This window comes from Melozone crissalis, unplaced genomic scaffold (assembly GCF_028551555.1).
Source record: "Melozone crissalis strain CALT ecotype California unplaced genomic scaffold, PUWL_Pcris_2 ptg000057l_1, whole genome shotgun sequence".
Lineage (NCBI taxonomy): Eukaryota > Metazoa > Chordata > Aves > Passeriformes > Passerellidae > Melozone > Melozone crissalis.
This window is the reverse complement of record NW_026535835.1, coordinates 4794839-4821775: the sequence shown is the minus strand read 5'-3', so window position 1 is coordinate 4821775 and position 26937 is coordinate 4794839. Positions and strand designations below refer to the sequence as shown.

The window sequence follows — 26937 nt, the reverse complement described above, 5'->3', positions numbered from 1 at the left end:
AGCCTGAGCTGCCTCTTTCATTCAGTCACTGGGCATTAGGCATACCTGCAGCTTGTAGATCTTCGCAGTATCCCACAGGAATGCTCCTCCCTGGGGAGGACCTGGGTCAGGTGGGATCACAAACCATCTGGGTAAGCCAAATACATATCTGAATTTACAAAGAGGGGAATGAGGAGTGCTGTGGAATTCCTAGCTCTTCCATACCACAGAAGGAAGACAAACATTTCCTAAAGAACAAACAAGCAGCAATTCTGGAGAGCATAGACATAAAGCTTTGAACAACTTTGTGAATTCACAGGTGAGTCTGTGAGTACTGTGTGTGGTTAATTTAGAAGACAAAACAGAGACCACTCTTAACTTGCTGAAAGCAGCAGATACCTGGAATTGTCTCAGTTCCAGATACACTGTGGAAATTGAAAAGGAAGGTCAGCCTGTGGGGAAGCAAGTCCATTGGTAGGTTTAATACGATCAGCTTTTTTCTATTCTTTTTTTTAATGGAAAGAATGACACCATGGCACTGAAATTCTGCTCAGTCCCAACTTTAGGTGGAAAAGGGCAGTCAGCTGGTGGAAAAAAAAACTGCTCTGAAGACCTTTTGGACAAGTGCTTCAACAGGAACTCAAATCAGCTCTGTGTGTCTGAGGGATTAATACTGCATGCACCTGCCTGGCTGCAGTAGCAGCTAACTACCTAAAAGCAAATTTAACTAATGATTTCACAAAAAAGTTCATTTCCAAATATGTAAATATAGATATTAAACATACCTGTTTATCTAAACCACCCATAGGAGGAAGTAGTACCTTTCCCTCTAAGTCTTCTTACATTAAATGCCTTTTTGTCCCCAAGGGCTGCCTTACCTCTAAAAACAGTCACCTCCTTCCACCCCACCCCCCCTCACAAAACCTGCAATTTGTGCCTTTCAGCATGTGCATATTGCACAGTAACATAAAATGGAGTCCAGACAGCAAATTAGGACTGAAGGCTTCTAAAATGCTGATTCTTTGACACTGGAACTCTTGATTTATCAGTAGGTGCTGCTGTGCTGTGGAAAGAAAAGAGTTGAGTAGTTTTAAATTCTTCTATAAAGGTTTTTTGGTCAAAGGCTGGAAAACTGTTTTTGAGCAGATACTCAGAGTAGTATTTGCTCACTAGAAGGCCAGAGATGGTTACAATAGGGATAAAGGTGTGTGTTTTATTTGCTCTTTCATAATTCAAGCTGAAGCACAGCATGTCCAACTCCTCAAGTGTTTGTGATGTTGATGATGTTCAGGTAAGTTGTGCTCCAGCTACAACTGTACCCTTCTCCTATTGTGATACTCAAAACAGCCAGTTTGACACATCATTATTGGAAAAAATTATATTTTGGAAGAACTCACTACAGAAGGTGACAGAATTCCAAAAATCAAATTACATGAAAATATACATCGCCATTTTCTTTGTACATTAGGTGAGGAAAACTCTGAAGTAGAAGGCAAAGCAGATGAAGGGCCACAGAAAAGAGTAAAGGAGGGAAACTATTTTTGATACCAAACCCAGAAGTTAGTCATTTGAAAGCCTACAGATGTGCATGCTTGAACTCAACCTTGAGAAAAAACAAGCCTCCCCCCCACACACCCCATCCCACAAACAGGCAATGAAAAAGGCAAACCAAAAATTTCACCCATAAAAAGCAGCTCATTCCTATCTTGGACTAACTTAGTCAACCAAACTTCCAAGTGAAAGCACTCAAGTTCTTGGAAGTTAAAAATCCATCAGGCTGCTCAAGGGTGCTCCATGGCCAGTTTTATTGCTATACCAAATTCAAGAAAGATGAGTAATTGGGTTTAAAAAAGGGGTGGGAAGAAAAAAAAGCACCTTTGAGACTACAAAGGTCATCATAAAAGAAGCCACAAGTAATTGATAGCAAATCCTTTCAGGGTTTAATTAGGAAAATTGTAAGTTCTGATGGGGGAAATAAAAGGGACCACATGTCCAAAAACCAAAAACAAAAAAAAAAAAAAGATACTAAACTTTAATAAGCAAGAAATTTTAATTAAGCCTTGGTGGGTCAAAGGAAAATTAAAGTGGGAGGAAAAAAAAACAAAACCAAAAAAAACCAACTTAGTATCCTAATTGGTTTTGACATGCTTCACAAGTTGTTGTTTGTTTTTTTTTTAACTCAGGAAACAATGAACAGGGAGAGAAAAAACCTGCTAAAATCTTTAGAATTTACACAATTCTATCCCTAACTACAGACAGCATTATTTGGTACAATGTGTATTTGTGGATGTACATGAACAGTATATATATTATCCGGATCATGTTGTGCTATGTACACATCTTTACAATTCTTCCTGAAGGTTAAAGCAGTTCATTAGATTTCAAAATGCGTAATCATCTTGTGTTGGCACTTGTTAGGCTCTTGTCAGCATTGATAACTGGCATGTTTTATTGCAGCCCAGTTCCAGCCAGTGTTTGCCAACTTGTAACAACAGAAGTCCAGCAATAGGTGGGTAGAGTGCAGGAAAAAAAACAGTGCCATGTTTCTCAATTGGAGACCTGCAAAGAAATCACAGGTATTAAAATAAAACCCCTCCTCACCCTCAATTATTTTCAAGATGTTAATTAGTTTTTCAAGCTCAAGAAGATTAACTATTACTTGTTCAAGAGCTGCACATACCTCTGAAGAGAAGATGGATAAATCCAAGCTCATCCCTGAGAAAGCCTGGAGTTAGTTGAGCACACTGTGTGTCCAAGCTCAATTATCAGACTTTGTGGCTCCTGTACCTCATGTTGCTCGTCGAGCGCACGGCGTGCAAAGCTTTGATTATTCACACACAGGGCTAAATGTGGCAGATTTATCACTGGAAATCTGTGCATTACTTACTGTGAGAGGCAGGCACAGCAGTGCTCAGCAAGCACTGACACCACAGCCCCCAGTCACACTGGGCTGGTTTGAAACCAGCTGTGGCCCCTTCTCATCCAACTCCCTGCCCATCGCTCACTTGGGAGGAGTCACCAGACTCAGAAAAGCTTTTGCCTTCCAGAAAAGCAACACAGCCAATTACTTAAAATATTTGTCAAGAGCATTGTTTCACTATAGCTAAGTTCAACATGGCAACAGAGCTGAGGTTAGTTAAGGATACTCTGGAGTGTTACTCACAGTTACTCCCTTTCTCCAAGACAGGAAAAAAAAAGTCAGCAGCATTAGCAATTCTTGCACTCCAGTTATAGGCAGTACAAGACTTTCTGTTCCTTTGCTTAGTCTTTGGGTCAATATTAAGCATTTTTCATGTTTAATCCATACTGGAGAAAGTTCCTTTCAATCAAAGCATTTCTGCAAAGAGGGACTGCAGAACTAATTTGTGACAGATGGAGCCTTCCCCCAACCCCCCCATGTTTACAAAAGGGTAAGAAAGGAACTCTCTCCTGTACAATTGTACTTAAAAAAAACTACCCAGCAGAAGAATGTAGTAAGCTGCTCTGGTTCAGTCTGAACTACATACAGTGCCATATTTCTGTCCCTGTGAATTATGTATGCTGTAGGTAACCAGTAAATGTGGATTTGGGGTTTGCCAGCCAAATGGGTCAGAGCAGTTTATTTGCCAAACCAACCATTAAGAAAAGGCAGCTTCAACATGAATTTCTGTTTTGCTTTGAAAAGCAAGAGTGGGAAATTATTAGCTCATGGAGGAAGTTTTTCCTTGGCATACCCAAGATAAAGTGACCAAAGGCCAGGGATTTAAGGGCCATGCTTTAATACAGCTTTCTATGAGAGGTTATTAAAAAAAAAAAAAAAGTCCCATTAAAACTGAGATGGGATTGTATAAATTAGAGTATCTTGAATGAGAAGCTCTTTAACAGGGTGGCAAAAAATGCAAATATCACATCAGCTACTCTCAGGTGAAAACTTGTCCAAGCTCTCAGATATGCCACAGTTCAGTTTCCAGGCAGAACACAGCTGATTTTATGAAGCTATTCCCAAGTCTTCCTCACTAAAGATGTTTTTTGGGCTGCTGAAGAGAACACCACCTTTCTTGATATTATTAACTGGTAATATCTCAATTTGATGCTTTCTGCTGTGCCAGGAGACTTTCTGTTAAAACTCCCACAGATACCTGAAACAAACCCTTCTCAGTGGCTCCTGGCAACCTCACTGAAGTCTCATTTAACTCCTATGTGCAACATGCCACCAACATCTGCAAGAGAATCTACAACTCCTGAGATAACAAGACTTTCAAGATGCTTAAGATTCTAGTAAGTATTCTTCACAATAATGAATATCAAGGAATTGTCACCCCCTTCTATTAGTAACCTCTAAGTGCCATTAATAAAGCAAGATGAATTCTGATAAAGAGAAGTTCAACTTCTGAACAGCATAAAACACAAGAATATAAGAGAAGTTCCCCAATTTTGGCAGAACAGGCTGTCAAGTACACTTAACTTCTTTTGGTCTTTAGTACTGCATACAGGCAAAGAGCTCCACTGAGATCATGCAGCTGAGAAGAAAGGTTTGGGAGTTTCTTTTTGCTTTTGAGGGGGAGAAAAATACTTCAGCAACACTTAAGCAGGAAATCCTCAACTCAGGTAACTGACTCATCTTGAGAAGGATACTTACCCTGAAAAAAGTGAAGCTACTAGCTGCTGAATAAGTGTCACTCAAAAGCAGTTTCTTGGCTTTTTCTTACACAGCGGGCAACTTTTCTTTTAAATTCTCCATTTCTGTCTTCTCTCCATTCTTTCTGTAATTGAATAGACAGCTTTGAGATGTCAGTCCTACAACAAGGAGTTGTACAAGCTCTAGGAAGACTCTTGTTGTTTATGTTTTCAGACATTAGCCATCTATCAACCCCTAAATTTGCTTACAATCATTGAGCTCCTCACTGAAAACCTGTGATATTCAGGACTGTCTAAAGTTTGCTCTGGGTTTCTGTGCCAGCTGCTTACAAGACAGTGAGGATGTAATTTTCCCCTTGGATTTTAGGCACACTCCAAGACTAACCTGGTGGCTTACCAGTATTTCACAGTGTCTGTGCTAGAATCTATTTGCTTCAGCCTGCAAAGTAGCAGCAAACTCCATCTGCAGACCACAAGCTGTTGTTATTTAGTGTCTTTAACTGCAGTGGTGAAAAAAGGTACACAGGTACTGTGAGCCAGCAGTTACTCTGAGATTTTTTAAGACAGTTTCAGTTCCCTTCAATGTAGCCAGGACAGGACATTCCAGGACAGAAATACAGAAGTGACAGTATCTAGAAGAGGCACAGCAGTGTCCTTAGAAAGCAAACAGCTCCCAGTTAGATATGGCTGTAAGATACTGGCTCTGTGAGAAAGACCCTGGGACAACACTCAGCTCACGTACAGGGCTGCTCTCTGTGACAGGGATCTGATTTCAGAGCTGCAGAGATGGAAGAGCCAAGATAAAGATGAGCAGGAAGATAGGTAAGAGGGAAGCCTGAACCCAGAGATGCACCCATCAAGGTACCACAAAAACCTACAGGACAAAGTGCAGCCAGGTTTGGTTTGTGCCAGGCTCACAAGGAGCTCAGATGAAAGCACAGGAGCACCAGGTGTGGTTAAGACTGATGTGCTGGGCACTGCCTTCCAGTCAGAAGTGGTGGGGAAAATATAAAGAACCCCTTTTATCATGAAGTTCTACAGTTCTTAGTTTCTGCTACAAGCAATATATTCTTACAGCAGGGGTGAGGGAATGGGGTAAAACCCCCACATTGTTCCACCTGATGCAATCTAGCACACAACACCTTTTCACCCCCACCTGGAGTGGAGGTTGTGCTACATTTGAGTGATAAATGGCACAACCTAACATTCATCACCTCCAAGCTCACTTAAACAATCAGCATGTTGGAGAGCCCAGCATGTCTTAACTCCCCTATGAAAGCACAAATAAGGCTACTAATTAGTTTGTTCTTTTTCAGCAATTCATGCAGCAAACATTTGGTTCCTTGGACTGGGACATAGGACAGCTTACACAAGATGGCTTAAAGCCAAGAAAAGCATTGAATTTGTGCCCTCTGAGCTTCAGAGCCTTCGTTTTTGTTTCTACTTTTTCTATTTGTAGTTCTATGAATTGTTCAGATTTGAATAGCAAGCAAAGTTTCCAATTTGACAACTGATTCCCCAAAAATATAATTTTAGGTCATGAACTGTTCTATTTGTTTTTCAAAATATTTATTCAGGTTCCTGATCCTCATTTTTCTCCCACTCCAAGAGACAGTACTCCAACATGCATAGTTCATTTTTCCTGAAGGCAGGTATATCCCCTGCTCCTGTAATCCTGTGAATTGCCTGTGACACCTTATTCACTAAACTCACTTAAAAGCAGAAACTACTGACAGCAGACAAAGTATCTTATAGTAACTGCCAAAGTTTATTGCTGCACTAAACACAGGAGCTGCTGATTCTTCATTACCCTGAGTATGTTTTCTGCTAATATGAAGAGATCTACAATCCAGCAGGAAAACCAACAGTTCTTCAAAAGTTCCTTGAAACATGTAATGCCACAGTCAAAAATAATTTCTAGCATCCAAAGTGATGCCTCACTACTATCTTCAGTCAAATTTGGATTTTTTTTGTTCTTTCATGCTGGGCTAGAAAAAGCTGGTTAGTTTTTGACCTTTACCTTAAGGCAAATTCATTTTGTGTCTAACTTTCCTAAGGGAAAAAAACCAAAAAAAATAAAAAACAACTCACTTCTGAAGTAGTTGTCAGAGTGGGGCACAAAACAGAAAGTCTGATGACAGGAAGGTGACAAGCACAGCTAAAACCATGTGCTTTCTCCAGGGTTAGGGCAGCTACATTCAACACACATGAGTTTGTGAACTGAGGAATTCTATCTGCACTTTTAGCATTTCATTAATGCTCTCAGCAGGAAATGTCCATATTTCCTGGGTGTCTGTTTACACCAGCAACATGACACAAAAAAGGGAGGTCCAACACTTAAAAAGGATAATGAGGAAATTGTTCACTGCAACTTTTTGTTTGTTTTCTGTTTTCTTCCCATTCAATTTGTTCCACATGAGTCTGTTCCCATTATGATTTTTCAGAGAGCTCAACCACCTTTGAAAATACTCACAACACAGCAGATCAAAGGCTTGGGAAACTACTGAACTCCCACCCACTTTGGGAAGGTACAGCTTGGCTGACAGAACAGGTTAAAATTCCTTTACAAAACTGCATCTCACAATTCCCATCTCCTTCCTCACTCCCACAGTTAAAAGAGCTAGAATTTTTCTTTTGTGAGAAGACAACACTCACTGCTGAACTGCAATTCAGGAGCATGTCAGTTATGTCAAATGAGCAGGGCCTGAAGTCTGTCCCCCTGTGCCCTTCCAGAACTGAGACTATTTTTCTTTTCCCATTACAAACATTTCTCAGCCTCATTCTTATATTCTGCTCTAAAGACAGCTCTTCTAGAGAGCTGATAGCTGTGTTTATACACACTCACAGCACAGGCTATGGTCCAGAACACTGCATCAAACGCTTCCATCTCACACCTGCAGATTCACTCTGGTCTTTGGCTGTAAATCAGACCATTTTTCCTCACTCCTGAGCCAGTCAGACTAGTCTGGGACAATTCTTCATGTTGAGTTGAAGGTGAAATGCCCAGTAAAGCCTTTGAGTACCTTCTCAAAGCACAGTCAAACCCACTGCTCTAATCCATGGGACAGGAAGTGACAAACACAGACAAGTGAAATAAACTTCCCAAGGCTAATCAGTAGTTTTGTCTGACAACATCACTGCTTTCCCAATACAATGGCAGCCTTAGCCTGTGATAGAAAAGGTTCTTCCCAAAGTTCCTGTTTGCTAAACCAGAACTGCATTGCAAGGTTTCTACACTGAAGACAAGTGGCAGAGCAAGGAAAGCCTTACCGCTGCATCAACATTAGCAGGAGAATCACCATTGGGATCTGCCAGCATAGAAATAACACTAATCATGATGGTTTCCACTGTGTGAATGGGAAGCCAGCGTTCCTCAGGTTTTTCATAGCCATATTTGTCTTCCCCAGGCTCATGAAGAATTGAAATGCAGACATCGCCGTTCTTGTCAACTACAAAATAGAACAAGGCATATTTCAGTCATGAACAACGTGCTGGCATCTCTTCAGGACAGGCAGGAACTGCTCATCTTCATTCCAGCTACTCTGAAACATTGTTAGAGAAAACACTTTATAAAGAAGGAAAGTCATTAACTATTGCAGAGCTTAAACTGTAATAAACAGGGCTTGGTGCAAGTCTGAATGTGCCTGGGCTCCTGACAGAGGGCACATGGGGAGGAAGGACTCAGTCTAACATCACACTGCAGCTCTCAAGAATATTTATTTAGCCAGGCTTCCACTACAGCCTTTTCTGTTAAGTTCAGCAAACTTGAGAGCGACTTTTTTCCACAGCAACAGCATCAGCTGGATATTACTGGAACATATTGAAATATGATTTAAACTGCTGGAATTAGAAAGTGCCTGACAAGTACTCTGGTATTTCCAGAGCTGAAACTGACACAGCACTAAAATATTCTCTGTCCTTTTGATGGGAGCACTGTCTCCTCCCACCTTTCAACATCTATAGTTTCTGAAGTTGAAGAACATTTTTCTTTCCCAGTAAAACCATCTTCTGTTTAATTTCACCTTCCCATCCAATCTTCATCAGTCCATAGGTAAATGAGACATTAGGAGAAGTCTCCTTTAGAGAGACTAGAAAATTTCTTTTCATGCTTCACTAGATGAGGACAACCTTGGGCTTTCTATACTGAGCTGCCAAGTCAGTAACAGCAAGATGAAATAATTGAAGGTATAACAAAAGGCAGCTATAGAAGTCAAGTTTTTCCTCAGACTAGAATTTTGCACTTCGGAAAAAAATTAAGAAAAAAATCCCTGAACAATTACCAAGAATGCAAGAACCGACTCAGAACACCTTCTGAAAATACTTTAAGAGCATTTTATGCTCTCAGAGTAGCACTATTAAAAACTCTGCCATTGTTATTACTTCTCTGTTAAGTGAGGATAGCAAAGTAAAAGCAGAGTTTCATATTTCTAACATGAACAGAAATTTATTTGTCTTCACTTTCTGCATTTTAGTTCTGAACTGCAAAAAGAAATTGAAACTTTGACATTTCTTACCATTCGGATGCCAGATTTCTGTGATGAATTTCATTTTTGGCGGCCTCAGTGGGTAGTCTTTTGGAAAAGTAAGATGAGCCTTGAAAACACCACCTTCACTGGGGAATCAAAAATATCTTAGTAGAGTTTCTTGTAAGCTGCAGATAGGAACTTAGTGATGTTCTAAGTTTACACCTCACACAACTGAACATCATGTTGGTAATTAACAGTATCAACACTTCCATATGCAATGTAAGGAGTTTCTACATTCACAAGATCCTTTCACAAGATACTGCCAGTTCCCCAACATGATCTTTTTTTAGAACTAGGAAGATGTTCCAGAGGGGAAAAACCATGGGGGTGGGAAGGGAGGGGGGAAAAAAAAAAAACCAAAAAACTGCCAAGGAATTTACCATCTGGAATCACAACTTATATTTTTTTCCTCACAGTACATTTATTAACAGGAAAAAAAAAGGTATTGCCAATAACTGCCTCTCTCAAGTCCAGCCCAGCAGACTCCCATTTTCCTCTGCTAGAGGCCTCAGTCCTAATTTTGTGGTCTCAGTCTGCAGCAGTGAGCCCCAGGGAAAAAACACAGAAAGCTCTGGCTGTGTGTAGAGCATTAAATGTAAAAAGACTTCCAATGCCACCTTTTCAACACCAAACTAAAGTGACTCAGGCATGACAGTGAGGTGTTCTGCATTAGTTACCCACTCAACTGGAAAACAATAATAAACAAGAGACATCCTGGTTTTATGTGCAGTTACAGGCCAGGAATAGTGCCTTTTGAAAAGGTGAAGGTCTGTACTAGATGGAAAGGTTTACAGATGGAATACTCTGCTAATGTCAATAATATCTGTCCTGCTACTGTCATTTCTTCTAAGTGAAGGTTGTAACAAAATTTGGAATTGCAGAGGCAGAACAAAAAGTGGAATATAAACCCCCAAAGATGGCATGAGATGCACTCTGTGACAAGAAAAAACAAGTGGTGAACAGAAAACTGTTCAGTGGGATTTTTTCCTGTATTTGTAAAGGAGTAAAAGTCTCTAAAGTGCACTGGCTACTGAGAAAAATCACATGTTTTATCATCATTAACCTAAGGGGTGCAGCTCCAGCAAGTGTCTAAAAAAAAAAAGAGAGAGAAAGAAAACCAAAGAAACAAACAAAAAAAACCAACCCCAAAAAGCACTGCCTTTAAGTAACTTGGCTCTTTGAAGCAGCTGAGGGGATCTGAACCCACAGCATTTATTTTTCACAAGTTTTAGAAATGGGAGGCATTTTCCAAAGAATCCTTCATCCCAGGAGAGGTAAGAATTCCAGAAACATTGTTTTAACATCCATAATGTCAAGACAAAGGAGAGCTGGATTGCATTTGTTGATAGCCCCAAACCAGTCAAACCCTCTCTTTCAAACTGGAAAAGTCCTTCTTCTCCTTCTCAAAGAAGCAGATCCTAAAGCTACTAGGCTGCAGGGCATCCCTGCTTGCCCCAGATCAGCCTGTTTGAAAATGGATATACATTAGATATCAGTTAATGAAATACAGCTGCCAATTAAGGGACATCAATGTCATTTTTAGCAATATTTCTTATAAAAGGGTTTCTGTCAGTACAGTAATGCACTAAGTCTAAAGTCTTTTCAAGTAAACTCAGAATAAATGAAGTGGGACCAGGAATGAGACTGATGTTTGAAAATTGTTTAAGTTAAACTATTATATATTACTATCCTCATAAAACAGCCCAGGGAAGAAGGGTTCAGTGTAATACAACCCTGAAAAACAGCAACCAGGGACTGGAACAGAAGAGTTTCTTACCTAAAAGCCTCAAAAAAATGTCAGAACCCTATAAAAGTGGAGTTACAAAAAACCACTATTGCAACTTTTAACACCTAAGATGACAAACAATTAGAAGCAGCATTTATTTATTGACAATATTTATAAAATAGCCATGAGAATATAACATATTCAGAAAAAGTCAGCAGAAGTTGGAGAAACAATCTCATGCAAGAAGCACAGTGCAGGGAATTGAGGAAAAGCCAAGCAATTTGATAACTGGGTTTAAATACTTATTCAAAGTCTGCTGACAGACACACACAACTTCATGCTGCAACCAAAGTGACCTCAGGCAAACGTCACTCGGATTTTGTACCAGCAGTTTAGCACTGCAACAGCTCAGTGAAGAGAACAGAGGTCATCTTCAGGAGTACTCTTCAAACTGACCTCTCCTGGGCAGAGAACCTTTTCCCAGAAACTGGAGTAGATGATCACCCCAAAGTACTCCAGGCCACACTTGGGAGTTCTCCCATCTCAATCTGACAGGATTTGGAGCCAATTCTGTGGACTGCTGAGGTTTCCTCCAACTACACCCCACCTGAACTGAATATTTCCCCACCACCACACACATGAAGTTGTGATGGTTTAACAAGGCACTATCAGCTGAACTACAGGATCCCAGCAGCAACAGCAAACAGTGGATTTTATCTGCCCTACCTACATGTGAAAGAAAGCAGAAGCTGCCTCTAAGTGCACCTATTGTCCTTCTTTTCCATACAAGTACAAAGAGATCAGTGTTGCATTTTCCCAGGGGAGCATGCAACACTGATCTCTGTCTCTCAGTTTAGAACTTCTACAAGCAAATCCAGCTATTTACAGGTACTCTGCCAGCAACAGGAGAGCATCACCTGATTTAGCATAAGGTTTTGGTGAGCTTCTATTCACTAGGAGCAAACTAGAGCTAGTAAATCCGAGTTCATTCAAGTTTCTGTGTAAGTATCAGTACTTACTATAGTGTATCTGGAGGACCAATAATGAGGACTTCCCATCGATAAAGGTCATTGTCATCTATTAAGCCCGCTGAAAAGCCTTCCACTGGATTTTTGTTGAGCTCTGTGTAGGAAAAAGAATTGAAGAGAACTTTAGGTGTCTATAATACACATTTGCTGGTTTTGCTCCTGTGCCCATACACGACCAAACACCCCCATGACATTTGGTGCTTTCTCATGGCCTGAGTGAGAGCCCTCAGCTCCCCCACCACAAACACTTCTGCCAGAGCTGGGACCATGTCTGACCCTAAAATTCTCTGTGTAATGTGAGCAGAAGGACCAGAACAACACACAACTATGGGGCATGGTATCCTAAACTAGATACCAACGAGTGTTTAAGTCAGGAAACAGCAGAAAAGCTTTCTAGTAATACATAAGCTTTACAAGAACCCCAAGGAGCCAGCTTAACTAAAGTCCATCTTTAACTCTAGAAAATGCTAACAACAGAACAAAGTCACATTATGTTTTTAAATAAAAGCAACATTCTACTTTGTTTAAATGATTTTTCTTTCAGACTCTGAAAGCATTTGAGGCCTGTGCCAGTGACTTCTGGAGAAAATTATTTACTATATTCTGAACTAGTACAACAGAACATAGAAGTTAAGCTGCTATGCTGTTCCAGTATGGAGCTGTGTGTTTTGATTTCTTCCTTTTGCTTCACAGTGTTTTCCATCAGTGACAAGCTATAGAGCATTCTAAGTGCATAGGCTACTTCATACAGATGCTGCCTGATAGAGGCTTCTCTGAAAATAGCTACACAGAAGTCACAGCTAGGTGACTTTCCATAAAAAAAACCCTGTAAGATCTGGAATTAAACCCTCCAATGAGTTTTGTCTATAATCCAGTGATGAGGGTAGCAAGGTGAGAACATCTATTAACTGACAGCTTCAAGTCCAAAATTACATCAAATGCCATATTTATGCCAAATTCAAATTCTTCATCCAGCTTTTCCAACAGTACATACAAAGTCCTGACAGATCTTGGGTACTCAGGATACAGGAGGGGGGGAAAAAGTCATTCCTTCAACTGGTCAGTAATTTGCAGATTAAATAAAGAATGGTAGTTATTGTGGGAAAAATAGAGAAAAACCAGCCAACCATACTTATTTTAACCTGTCAGACTCTATGCAGTCCTCACAATTCTGCTCCACAGCACAGCTTGTCTATTAATATTCCCATTTTGCAAGCCTAAAAAAGACAAGTTCAGAGGGCCTTATAATGCCCTCAGGGACATTCAGAGGAACTTCAAGTGAGAACCTTGGACCCTTCTGGAGAAAAAGCTGCCATTAGGTCCAAACTGATTTGCCCATAAGCTTGCAATCACTGGTGGCCAGTTAAGCTCTGAACTTATTATTTAAAGTGTGGCTGAAAAAGGGAGGAAGAATCAGTTTAAGCCCTACACAGAGGAGTCTAAGTCCACACTGGGAAAACAAAATGCTCAGCTCATGTGAAGGAACCAAGGTCCTGAAAAGGGAGACAGCAGGAACATCAACTTTAGTCATTACTAATTTAGTCAAACTTATCCACAAAAATTTCTCAATTCTAAATTGCCAAGGGACCATTGAAAGGGGTTTTCCTGGGTGTAATCAGGAGGTAAGGTCAGACATCCAGCCCCCAAGGTGCAGGACAAAGATTTGGGTAAAAAGAAAGAAAAGGAACATCACAGGCTCCTTAAGCAAGATGCCAACCTCAAGCCCAAAAGCTACAGCATGGCCATGCCTCCTCTAAGCAAATCAGGGTTCAGACTCTGGTGTTTATGAAACTTTGTGGAAACAGCTGCACAAGCTTGAGTAACTATTTAATCTTAGCTGCAAGGGCAGATAGCCTAGGTGAGCATCTCACCTTAAAAGAGTTTTACCAGTCTCTTACTACCTCCTTAATACAAACATGTCTTCAGCATGGTCTATTAAAAGTTCCACCACCTCAGTAGTTGTATATAACCTGCTTTTTCAGGCAGGAATATTAAAATTGCCTACTGCTTGTGAAAATGCATCTCTGCTCAGGACATTTACATCATCTTTTCAGATATTATTAATACTGTAATACAGGATAGCCACTGTAGTAACTACAGAAGTCAGAATTCAAATAATACATTTTACTATCTCGCCTAAGACTTTCAAACTTGAATTTAAGCCTGTGAAACACAAGTCCCATCATTTCTGCATCTCCACAAGAAAAAAGGATTTGTGTGAACTGCTGTAACTCAAACTGCTCACATTCAGCTTCTTTATTGTTTGCAAGTTATCACTGCTCACTGATAAGACTTTAAAGACTGCCAGAACTTAAGACTAAAAAAATTCAGAATGTTTCTCTCTATTTAAATATGCCACATTATTTCCAAAGCAAATATACACATTTTCTTCTCTACTTCTTAACATGTACTGTTTCAATTTCTTTCTACATCAGTCTCAGCCTCAAACAACTTTATCCCTAAGTAGTTCAAAACATTTTTTGTGTATTTATTCCCAAAGAGAACCAGCTCTTACACTCTGACTCTCACCTAGGACCATGTAGCACTATATTGCAAGAGAGCTTGGGAGAAGGGGTAAGATTGCTGGGTGCCAACTCCTTTAATGTAGAACATATGTAAACTGTATGAAAGGGACAATAATTAACAAAAATCTTCAGTTCAAGCAGTTAAAGAAGATTGCTTAGTGGAAGTTGCCTATAAAGCAAATGAGCACATCACTTCTTTTACAGGAGGTGCCATCAGTCTCAGCTTGTGAAAAGGTTCTTTTCCTTCCATGACAGCAGTATTGAAGCACAGCTCAAGCAGCTGCTGATTGCAGAAACACTCTTAGGAAAAACAATGAATATAAGCTCATGCACCTTCCCCACGAGAGGTATGCAGAGTTACCATCGGCAATTTAAAAATGAGCTTTTCCATCCAGATTATTTATGTTAAACTAAACAACATGGCTGGCAGGCAGACAAAAAAGGAAGTCTCAGGAAAGTTCTGCACTGAGACATGAAAAGCATCATCCTTGGCTGCTTCACCACGCCAGTAGCTGCTACTCATTAAAACCTGCAAACAGCAAGGGCCCAAGGTTTGTTTGGCTTTGTTTTTTTTCCCTGGATATAGTGAGTGCTGTGCAGCAGGAAAGTTAACCAGCAGTTCCACCTGTCTCCTGCCTCTCTCTGCACGAGCTGAGGCTCACCCAGCAGTGAAATCCATGCACCAGAGCCCCAGGGGAGCAGCCATGCAGGCAGGGCACAAAAGGGCCTCACACACAGCTCAGTGACACAGGGCTGCTGCCAGGCCGGTGTCACTGCCCTGAGCAGTGACACCGAGGGAGTGACACCCACACTGCAGCCAGGGCAGGGGACACCTGCTCCCTGTGCCTGCCAGGCCCAGCAGGGACAGCATTAACTGCTTGCTGCCCAGACAAACAGGTAAAGGGTTCAGCAGGGACAATCCTTTACCCACCCTGCTCTCAGTGCAGGGCCTCTACAAAGCCCCAAAGAGCTGCCCTAGAGGTCCTGGAAAAGCAGAAGAATTGGATCCTTACACTTTATTTTTCCAATAGCTTTACTTTGAGATTTTTTCTTCAGCTAAAGATATGCTGTACTTTTTAAACATGAATGAGTACATTAACATATTTCCATTATGTCCATACCTAACTAAATGCCATTTACTTGCAACTACTATATATTACAGTCTGTTGTTCAGCATTTCTGACAATATTTTTTGCATTTCTGATTATTTAATAGGCATTTTTCTACTCAGCAAAATAAAACAAAAATCCAAACCATTGACTCAGTGTAGAAGCAGTTTCAGGTAGAGCCCTTTGCAGACCAAGCAGCAGCTGACAGCCCAAGCAGCACACACCTGGACAGCTGCCAAGCAGCAACATACTTGGAACAGAATCCAGTGTCTGCTTATAAATTAGACATTCAATTCCTTTAATCCCAGTCCTGAACCTGGGATTAAATCCAATACCTGATTTGGGAGGTGAGGAAGACTAAAGGCCCATAATCCAAGAGAGTTGTTTAAATCCAGAGCAGATTTTCAAGCCCCATGGTTCCCTTTCCACATGATCTGCCACACAACTCCCTGTCTGTCCCTTTAGCTCTTCCTAAAGCAGAACTAAGTTACCATTGCCTTAAACGTGAGCCAACACAGTGCTATGGGCTGCACTTCCAGTTTCAGTGTTTAGTTTACATCAAGCTACTGATGTTCCCACACTCACTGAAACTGCCTTTATATAAGCCAAGAGAGTTCACCAATCCCAGAGCAAAACAGCAGCAACAGAAATGACTAAGCAGGAGGCCCACAGCTCCCTAGGACAGCTATGTAAGGCATCCAAACTTCTCAGCCTGACACCCAGACAGCCACTGCAGATCAACTCTTCCAGTATTTGAGCTACATTGCAGTACAAAGCTTTCAAAAATATCAGCTCCTATAGTTTTTTTAATAGCAGCCTCTTTAGTAAGTTAGACAGTGTGTGAGTTTTGTGCAGCCAGTGAATAGAGCACAACACAAAACCAGACTGGGGAGCCCAAGTCCTGGCTGAGGCTCCTGGACAAACCATCCAGCTGGCTTCCACAGCTCTCAGAGCAAGCAGGCCATTCCAGCACTTTATACCTGCTGCACCTTGGACCTGTGTTGTCTCAGCACCAGTCCAGGAATGTCTACAAACTGTTCACACTGAAAATCCTCATTCTACACTCTTCTCTGTGACTTCCACACAGTCCTATTACTTCACTGAGGTCACTTACAATTTCCTAAACTTCCCTCCACACAGGACCCAGCTGTACATCTCAGATTCTAGAGAACCAGAGATGATGATAAAGTAACGTGATCTCTCTGTGGAGATGTATTCCCCAAGCTCTCCATTTCACCTTTCATCATGTTCTGTCTTGCTCCACGAGCTCATCCAAGAAGTTCAGACAAAACTTAGCACCACATAAGCACACACTCCTGATAGCCACTGTGGGAGTGACAGACAACATTTAGAACAGATTAAGCCTCTGAAGGACACAAATTATTTTGAAGGGAGACTACAGTAGTAAAGACAAACCTGTCTTTAGGAGATTCTACCAATCATTTCAGTAAAGCTTTAGGTTTGACTTCAGCCTGGTAACTAATTTCCAGTGCTCCACACATCACTCCTCCTTAATAAGGGCAGCACTTCAGACATTTACAAACCAAATTTTCTGAGCTCAGAAAATGTGTAAGAAGGGTTGCACAATACCAGGCAAGCTGCATCTCAGTACAGTGCTACACACCTCTGTGTACTGCTTCACTTGCCATCTCCTCAGCTATACCTGTCAAGTCTTCCTTAGATTTGCACAGGAAAGCAGATTTTGAAAGGACAGAGGACAAGGCTGGAGGCTTCTTGCTTGATCTTTGGTTTTATTCCCAGTCAAATTGCTAGCCATGGCCATAGTTCAGCTTTGCAAACAAGTGGAGAGCAGCACTAGCCCAAAGTCCCTAAAACTGCCACTAGCATGAGGATTAAGGTACCAGAGAAACTGTAAATAGAGATTGGAACTATTTTATGAGTAACACATCACGTTATTCTAGAATTAAGCTAAAAACTCAGCTCCTTGATTTTGTATATTCTGTAGCTGCACGGTCATAGGAGTCATGGCAATTGTCTGGAGACAGACAATTGTTAGTTCAGATCAGTTATTTAGTGGAAAACTGAGTCTTAACACATCAACCAGGAACTTGCAGGTCTTTGGTATTGCCTTGGTTCTTAAGGAGCTCCCCACAATCCCTTAAGCCCATGGGGGTGGACATCAGCAGACACTGCCAATGCTCCTTTAGATTCTTCTCTCATGGGTCTCAAAAGCAGCTCTTAGACAGCCTCAACTGGAACACAGACACCCAGCAACTGATCTGACCTGGCAGCCCAGTTTCACAGCCCACAGGCTGTTCCTGGGCACCATTTCACCTGAGAGTCCTACAGACAGGCAACAACAGTCACAAGCTGTTTTGAGGCATTTCCTTTCTGCAGTACCCATCACACATGGACCCTTCTGTGTGCACAGCAGTCCTTTTCCAATATCCCACCCTACATTAGGAAGGTCTGCCTCCCCCTCCCCATTAAGCAAATACCTAAACTTAAGTCACTGTGGACCACATTGTGCCTACTAAATCCACAAATCTCTTCTTTCAAAACAAATGTGGTGTTCAAATTACTTTCCTGTCCAAATCACTGGAAATAGAAAACATACTCATCTGATGAAAACCTTTGAATGCCAGTGTTGTTTGAAGTTTTGAAAGTTATGCTTCCAGAATTAAGGTTCTCAGCAGGAAGTTCAGAGTATATGCTCAAATTACCATCAGCCATGTAATTTTGGTAGAAATCAAGGTAAAATGTTTCCTGAATAGCTTTCTTTGCTAGAAGCTTGGTGGGTATAACATCAGACCAGAATCCAGCACAGTTACACTACCCAGGTTAAAATGGAGGTTGAATAAGGTCTGTTAAAAGACCACAACAAAACCATTCCCACTAAGTTCTGAATTTTGAGGGGAAGAGTTAAAAGGAAGGGAAAAACAAGGACAGCAAAAAAAAAATTGGAAGAGCCCTGATTGGGAAACCCACATGTAAAAGGAAGCAATTATGTCAGCAGGGAATATTCAGTGCAGTGCTTTGCACAGAGCCACATTCACCTGTCACACTCAGTGTAACAGAAATGCCACCCCCACTTTGTCCTCCTCATTTCATGCCTGTTTCCACTCTTAAGAGTTAGACAAGTATTCTTGGGTACCTGCATTTGAGATGGTCACCCTCAGCAGCACTCAAGAGATCTTATCAGGGTAAGTGGTTCCTGAGACACCATTGATTATCCCATCCCAAAGCAGGTGTCAAAACCAGGTCAGATGAATCACACTCTACACACCTTTATTTCTCTCACCTACAAACAGACTACAAGTTTCAGATGCCTACTGTACACAACTGCTGGAATTTGGCAGGACAGGTGCCATTAATGCAGCTGAATTTGCCATGGACAGGACAAGTTGATTAACTCTTTAAAAGCTAATTATCATTAGACTAAAGCTAAGGAAAAGAAAATCCATCTAAGTATCTCCTGAGCAGTCACACACACATTAATCATGAAACAACACTGAGCCAAGGGTTCTATGATGTGTATGGTTCATAGACATGACCAGAACAACATCAGAAATCCACTGAAAAGGCTCCATGCCATGCCCATGCCACAGGGAGATATTAACATCTGAGGGAGATGTTAACATCTAAGCTGTTGTGCAAGTCAAAAACAATTCTCCAGCTTGTTTTCTCTCCTGCTTATAATATGAATAACAGGTTTGCATATCCTAACTTGAGCCACATTGTTATTTAGAATTGTTTTAAGACATTCCTTTAAATGACTCCTGACAGCACCATCTTCTAGATCAACAGCAAATGCCAGCCAGCTAAAAAAACAGCCAGCTTGACCTATGAGGTGTATGATGACAGCACAGAAATGTTTCCCTTAACAATCCACACACACAGAGACTGCACATGAAAACCTTTACAGAGGGTTTCTATCAGAAAGTTTTTATTATTATTCTAAACCTGTGCAAAAGCTGCTAACATTTCAGTCCAGGAGAGCAGATATTTTTTTGAACCCCATTTCAATTAGATTGCTATACTTAGTGTTCTTACAAGGTCTGGATATCTGATCTCTGCTCCAGCTGATATGCCTCGGACTTGAGAGCAGGAAAGAAAAGCAAGTATGAACATTTACACTTGCAGGGTGGCCTAAAGCTCAAGAGAGAGACTCTAAGTGAAAGATCTCAAGAGCAGACACTGGAAGGCAGCACACACCACTGAAAACTGCAGCAGAGGGGCAGCAGAGGGGTGAGAGCAAAGGCCTGCACTGCCCTGACTCCGTTCCCATACACTGGAACAAAAAGCAGACAGGAGTTTCAGGAGTCACACACCCCCCTCCTCACACAAGCCACCTGCTCTCCTTTTTCCAGGCACCCAAGGCTGCACACTCATTTAGTAATTGGTTAGCTCTTGCTTTCGGAAGAGCAGCCACCCTTCAGATCAGTTCCACTTCATTAGAACCCCATCTCTATGCTAAGAACAAACTGTTGTATTTTACATCAAACAGAAGTTGGCTAAACACACTACAGGAAGAAAATTTAGCAGAATGCCACCTGAGGCAAGCAGGTTTCACCTACAAAGGTCACTTATTTTCCAACTGTTTAACATAGGGCATTGGGGGTTTTTTTTTAGTAATAATCAACTTGTACCAACCACAGAAGGGACCAAGTAATCCTACATTTGTTGAATATGTACATATTGTTCCAAGTTTACCTTGCACTAAACAGAAATTTCAACAATATACAGAAAAGTCAAGGCAGAATTAGCTATAATTACATGTGGCTTCATCTGAAGACCATTCAGTCTATGTGAATTATCCCTATCAGTTTCTCTTAAACAAATACATATATAGACAGCAAATCAATAAATCCTTAGCTTGCAGTTCTGCAGCAAATAACTACAATACTGAAGTCGGAATCAGTATTAATCACACAAGTCAAGACATTTTAGTTGGTTTTTGCATGATTTAACATCTCCAAATGAAGTCCTTACCAACAATGCAGAAATTCTGATGGAAATATTTTCTGAAATGGGATTAATTTTGCTCCTTACTTCAGAGGATCTCCAGCAATGTCCTCCCATTCACTATTCTCAAACCAAACACACATCACTGTACTGCCAGATCCAGATATGCCCTTACTTTGGTGTAACTTACAATGCCTTGTTTGGGGGGAGCAGGGAAGGAAATAACTCAGAGCTAATGGTAAGTTGGTTCTTTCCCTGAAAGATTAGTAAACTGACCTAGGCAGAGCCAAGGCAGTGACTCCTTGGTGAGGCAGGTTATTGCTTCATCCTGTTTAAGCAAGTGGTTGAGTCATCAAGCCCTTCCATTCTGTTCAGCTAAACCTCACTTTCCAAAACTGCCAGCACCCCTGAAATTTTGCTGGTGGTGCTGTTATAAATATTCTTTCCTTTGAAGATGCAAAGTTCAGATTATTTCTACAAGAGAAGCATTTGGAAAACTAACACGTAGCAGGCAAAGTTCGCCATTAGTCACATTTATCATTTATTTACAGTGCAACAGAAATTCAGGCTGCTTGTGCTGCTGTGACTGGAGTCTGAGCAAGGCCTGTGTTTTAGCAGTGATATTGTCTATAAAGTCAGCTTGGATAATTCTGTCAGCACAACCTCACAGAAACAGGATTAGCTCATGTGCTGTAACAGGCCTGCCAGGGGTTAAGGTGAGGGCTACACTCCTGCTGTACCTAAGAAACCCAAAAAGCATCAGACAAAATTGATGGTTATCTAAAAACATGAAAGAGTCTTCTAAAAACAATATGCAGTGGTGTTTATAATTTCAGGACCAATTAAAATGCTAAGTTTTACATGTGCAGGACCTTGGAGTCCTAATTATTTGGGATAATACAGAGTATTACTGGCCATATGAACAGACCTTCACAAAGGAGATAACAGGAAATCTAATATCAAATGAATACTTCACATCAGTGCCACTCAAATTAACATCTTACAGACAAACTTACTGCAAATACTTCTTATACACCACTCACCCCAGAAACATTCATCTCAGCCTTGATGTATAAAGTGATCTTCACTCTGCAATTCCCTCTCCATTCACTACTCAAATAGATTTTTTAAAAAGTCCTAACTGCCAAGAATTCAACTAGCTCAACATTACTCAGTAAGATTCTTCCTCAGAAGAAAGTAAAAGTTGTTCAACTGTCACATTAAGTATTTAATAGTTTTCCAACTTGCTAGTTTTTAATTAGACATTTCTACTTTGAAACAAAAGCTGTATACACTTTAACCTGAAATAATGCCATGTTTCTCATGTTTAAGAAAAGCATTAGAGTGGCTTTTCTGTATCCTAAATTGGAGATTATTTACAACCCAGCTCAACTTCAGCCAACAAAGGCATGGTTATTCCCATTTCCAGTGCTCCATGTTTATGCTCCAGAGAACTTGCACTTCTAGTTCCACTGTGTGCTGCTGATTTAACTGCGTCCTCCCTGTGATTCTGCTGGTTGAACTAGACAAGTCTGCCTACTCCAAAGTCTGTGTCAGCAAGAATTTGGCAGAAAGATGAAATAAAAGTATTCACAGACATACCTCAGTCTGTAAAACCTCCAGGCTTGACAGTGCTGGAGACTGGGAGAGAAGCTTTACACCCTGTTGTCTGCATCTCTTCTTAAAGAGCATAAAGTTTTGGGGCTGTAAAAAGAAGTTTATCCTCCACCAGCTCCCCTGAGGGGTGAACTCTGCTAACCCAGTGCTACACCAATCTACATTTTTTTAAGTTCAGGGGCACTTTTTTTCTTTTAGTTTTTCCTGCACTCTGCCTGCAAGAAATGGACAGGTCATGGCTTCTATTTCACATTATTATCAAGCCAGAAAGTACCCCCCTCCTCCAAAAAAAACCCACCACCCCCCTCAAAAAACAAAACAAACAAAAACCCCAAAATCAAAAAGAAACCTCCCCCCTGAAAACAAACAAACAAAAAAACACCCACTAAAAAAAAACCAAACACAACCAAACATAGGAACAAATATGTTTGAATTTTAAGACATTTCCAGAAGCTGCTACTCCTTACAATTAAGCTGATTTGAGAGAGAACCACATTTAATTTAATTGGCAGATATCCACAGATATCTGATCCTCCAGCTCTAGTTAGATCACCCTTTTTAAATGGCTTCGATATTAAGAGATCTCAAATCATCACTTCCTTAAGACATCAAAAACCCCCCAAAAACCCAAACCCATAAAAACTTCTCAAAGTTCTTACTGCTTTGAATTGTTCTTGTGCCTAAATGGGGGCAACCACATGTCAATATAAAAACAGCTACTACACTTAGTCCCTGGGGATCCAGCTCAGTATTTCATTAGCAAAGGCACTGTGAAGCCACATAGAATTTGGGAGATTAAAAAATAACCCACATGTAACTTGAAGTTATATTTTGTGACTGTCATTGAATGTCCCTTCTCTCTGAGCATTATCAGTATCCAGAACATGCCACTGAAGCACACAAGCATGTTGTACATGGTGCTGTGGTACCAGCTCCCTGCTCAAGTTACAAGCCAGCTTGCTTTCAAAAAAAAAAAAAAATAGAATCCCAGTCTGTCTTCATACACTCACTGGAGCATTGGAAAGCAACTTCAGGTTGTGTTGTCAAGTTTTGTGTTGTCAAGTTTTCTGTTTGGTAAGGCCACTGTTTTACATCTCACTGACAGCCAGCAGCCTCATCAGTTGACCAATAATTTGCCAAAGTGCTCAGGAATTAAAACAGCTCATTAAAGTGCTCCATGCCACACACCTTCTTTCCCCATAATTAAGCAAAGCACAGGGGGGACCAAACAGGTATCTACTCTGAGAACTACTGCTTCACATTCCTCCCTCTCCTGCCATTGTTTTTTCTTCTAGATATTGAAAAGAGACAGTCAGGGTCTCACCATTAAAGAATTTTTATACTCCTCAACCATTGTAGAGGTTTCAGAGTCTCACTTCAGCCTCCCTTCATTTCTGGATGCCTTGCATCAACTTCAAATCTGTCATTACCAAAGCACAACTGAATTATCCAGAGCAATTGAAAGTAGCTTAGAGCACATAACTCACATCAACTGTCTATTTACTGTTCTCCAAACCCAACCACCAGGTACAGCTCCATGACTCACCACACCTGATACAGGCAAAAGCTGCATGGAGCAGGGAGACTGAGTATCAGTCCCACCAGGACAATCACCACCAGAGTGGTGGCTTTTGGTTTGAGGAAGAAGAAAATGTGAGTATTAACAAAGGGACACGTTGGAGCAGGTGAGACTTGGAAGACAGTCAGCAGCAGGGAAAGAAAATCACGAAGCTCAGACTCTGCACTATGACTGCAAGTGGCCTGACACCAGAAAAACCAGTGCCAGTCCAGTGCCAGCCCAGTTCAGATGTCACACAGGAAATAGTTTCTTCCATACATGGGAACTTTCTCAGGTCAGTTATTCCATGTAGGACTTCTGAAGAGTTCAAGACTCTTCTTCAACGCTCACCATACCTCATGCACACTCAAAGTCACTTTTAGTATGGTTTCAATTTCTTTTAGCACATGTAAAGGGATACCAAAGGTATTGATATTACTTAAAACCCCCAAAATAGCTGCATGATGCAAGAAAATGGCTGCAGTCAGTACAGCTGAATCACGAACAGGGGCAACTAGAAAAGCTCACCAGTTTTACCAGTACACATAAAGCCTTCAGATAAGAGTGGGCAGAAAGTTAAACAGAAGTGAACCCCTAGATCTAGCAGTGTACAAATGTACTTACATATCCAACCAGTCTGTGCTTACACAAGGCCTTAAGACCTCACAAGAAAAAAAAAAAAATTAAAAAAGATAAATACACCACAGAAGCTGAATACTTACTATCAAGAGACTTCAACCAAATGTCCAACTTTCTTTTGTGCAGCACAATTACTAGATTAAAAGAGAAATTCCAGACAGCTGAACAACTATTCTAGGTTACCAAATGTTTTTATTTAAATCAAGTTAGAAAGCAACTATTCTACACTGTTTCCCTTTAGAGATCGTGTATAGGAGAGAGAAGCCTCACATCACATCTAGCCTGGAGTTCCCGCAGTAAGCCCATATCGAGGCATTATTAGCTTATCTGAACGTGCAGACACTTCACTGAGTGTCACTAATAACTTCAGCAGTTACCAGGGCATTAACAAGTCCATGCTCATGTTCAGGACTAAGGCCACCGTATGCGATTTTTAACCACAGTACAAGATTTGTTGGGTTTTTTTAAGACCTTTACCTTAAAGGGGTAAATCGTTCTGTGCTAGTAGTTAACGATACTGAAGTTTCTCAAACTGATCACCATCCAAACCCAGAAAACAGTGCTGGAGATGCACAAACACATCATCCAGCTCGCTATACCCGGTTATGCAACCTCATCTCCTTACTGCTAACAATGCTGCTTTCCACCCTAGGGCTTCCAACGACATTAACTGAAATTTCGGGCCAAAATCCTGCTCCGGGAATTCCTGTGCCACCCAGTGACCCCGTGCCTTTGTATGGCTACTCGGCCAACTCCAGCCAGCTTGGCAATTGCCCGAGTTTAGGTACACCTGGCACACATTTCCTTAACTGGGTACGAAGCAATTTTTTACGTAAGAGACAAAAAAGGCGACCCGATTCTCCCAAGGCACGGCGGAGACTCGCGCGCTTCCTCGAGTGGATGGCCGTATCCCGGCCCGGCAGGCAGAGGATGCGGCGAACATGTGCAAGTGGGGGAGGGAGGAAGGGAGCGCTGCCGGCTCGTTTCCCTTTAAGTGTGGCAGCGCACACATGGAGCCGCATTGTGCGGCCCCGCGCATGCGGGGCCCCTCGGCGGGGCCGGGCCGGGCCAGCTCGGCCGCCCGCCCGGGGACAAAGGGAGGGGGCGCGGCGACACCGAGCCCGTGTGACACCCCGATGACACCCCGCTCCCCTCGGCCGCCGGCCGGGCCGCAGCGCCCGGGCCGTGTCCGTCCCCCAGCCCGGTGCCCAACTCCTCCTCCCCCGCGCCCGTCCCGCCCTCTCGCCCCCGGCGGACCCCCCCGCCCCTCCCCGCGGGTCCCCCCGCAGCGCTCCCCCGCCCGCAGCCGCTGCTGCCCGGTCGTGTCCCCCCCGCCGGTGCCTGCGGAGCCCCCGCCGCTTCTCCTGACAACAAAGGGGCCGGCGGCCTCCCCCTCCCGGGCACGGGAGCTGAGGGGGAGCCGGCGAGGGGAGGCGGGACGAGGGCACCGCGGGTCCCCTCGGGAAGGGCTGCGAGTGCGGGGAGCCAGCCTGGGCCCGGAGTGCCTCGTTCCGGGGGTGGGGGAACGATCTTCTTCCTCCGCTTCTTTCCGGCGCCTCAGAAACACCCCCAAACACCAGCCCGCACACAACCCCCGCGCTGCGGGACGAGCCCCGGCTCGGTTCTCCCCCCGCCCCAGGGAGACGGGACCGCAAGGGGAGAGGACCAGGAATCCTCCAGCCTTGGTACCGGGGGGCTGGGGGGTGCCCACAAGCGCGGCCGGTGCCACCCGGCGCTCCCCCGGCGGGACGGGGACAGCCGAGGGGACGCTCCTCCACCGTGCCGGCCCCGCTCCCCTCCCCCGGCTCCCCTGGCAGCAATCGCCGGTCGGGCTCCCCCTCCCCCGCTCGGCCTAGTTCCCTCGGCTCCCGGCTGGGCACAGCACGGCGAGGGGGGGCCGTAATCTCCCCTTCCCCCTCACACACACACGCACTCCCGCCCGCCCCCCTCCCCGAGCCGGCGCCCCTTCCTTCCACCGCTACGGGCCGCGGCCCCTCCGAGGCCGCCCGGCCGCTGCTCCCCCGCGGCGGATCACCCGCCGCCCTCCCTTCCTTCCTCCGCCGCCGGCCCAGTTACCTGCTAGTTGTCTCCGCAGTAGCAAGGCGGACTGGAGCTCCGTCATTCTCCCCCGCTCTGCCCGGGGAGGGAGTCCCAGCGGCGGCGGGGACGGCGCGGCTCCTGGTGCTGGGAAAGGTGGCGGCGAGCGTCCCTCAGCCCGTCTGCTCCGCGCCCGCCGGGGGTCTGGCTCGGCGCCGGCCGCCACAGCACGCAGGGTCCCGGGCAGGGCAGCGCGGCCGTGGCTCCGAGCCGCCCTCCGCCTCCTGCTCCGAGCCCTCAGCGCCGCCACCTCCTGCTCCCCCCGCCAGGAATTTCACCGCACTCGGGCCCGCGCAGGCGCACTCGGGCCGGCCGCTGGGCTTCCGCGCCGCCATCTTGAGAGCGGCTGAGGGGCGGGAGCCGCGCTCGGCCGCCATGTTGGGAAGGTCCCTGCCTGCCCTTCCTGAGTCAAGCCTGAGTTAGCGGAGAGGAAGGGAGAGCGCTCCGTGAGGGGAATCTCCTCACGAAGGACATTTAGGGACACAAACTAAAGCACAGGAAGTTCCACCTCAACTTGAGGAAGAACTTTTTTATGAGAGCGTGGTAGAGCACTGGGACAGACTTGTGCAGGGAGGGCTGTGCAGTCTGCC

General features: G+C 43.3%; 1 protein-coding gene across 3 annotated transcripts; it reads right to left on the bottom strand.

Moving 5' to 3' along the window:
• Window positions 1–1342: 1342 nt before the first annotated feature.
• On the bottom strand, window positions 1343–26612 carry UBE2G1 (ubiquitin conjugating enzyme E2 G1). 3 transcript variants are annotated; one of them, XM_054287286.1, is made up of 6 exons: window positions 26327–26612; window positions 11868–11970; window positions 9111–9208; window positions 7867–8045; window positions 4598–4721; window positions 1343–2538 (listed from the first exon to the last, which is right to left on the bottom strand). In XM_054287286.1, exons 1-5 carry the CDS (start codon window positions 26370–26372, stop codon window positions 4635–4637), a joined length of 513 nt encoding a protein of 170 aa, XP_054143261.1. In that variant the 5' UTR covers window positions 26373–26612; the 3' UTR covers window positions 1343–2538; window positions 4598–4634. The 3 variants fall into 3 exon arrangements, with proteins under 3 accessions (XP_054143261.1, XP_054143262.1, XP_054143264.1); XM_054287287.1 differs by lacking the exon at window positions 4598–4721; XM_054287289.1 differs by lacking the exon at window positions 26327–26612 and having other exon boundaries at window positions 9111–9203; window positions 11868–11953.
• Between the last annotated feature and the right edge of the window lie 325 nt (window positions 26613–26937).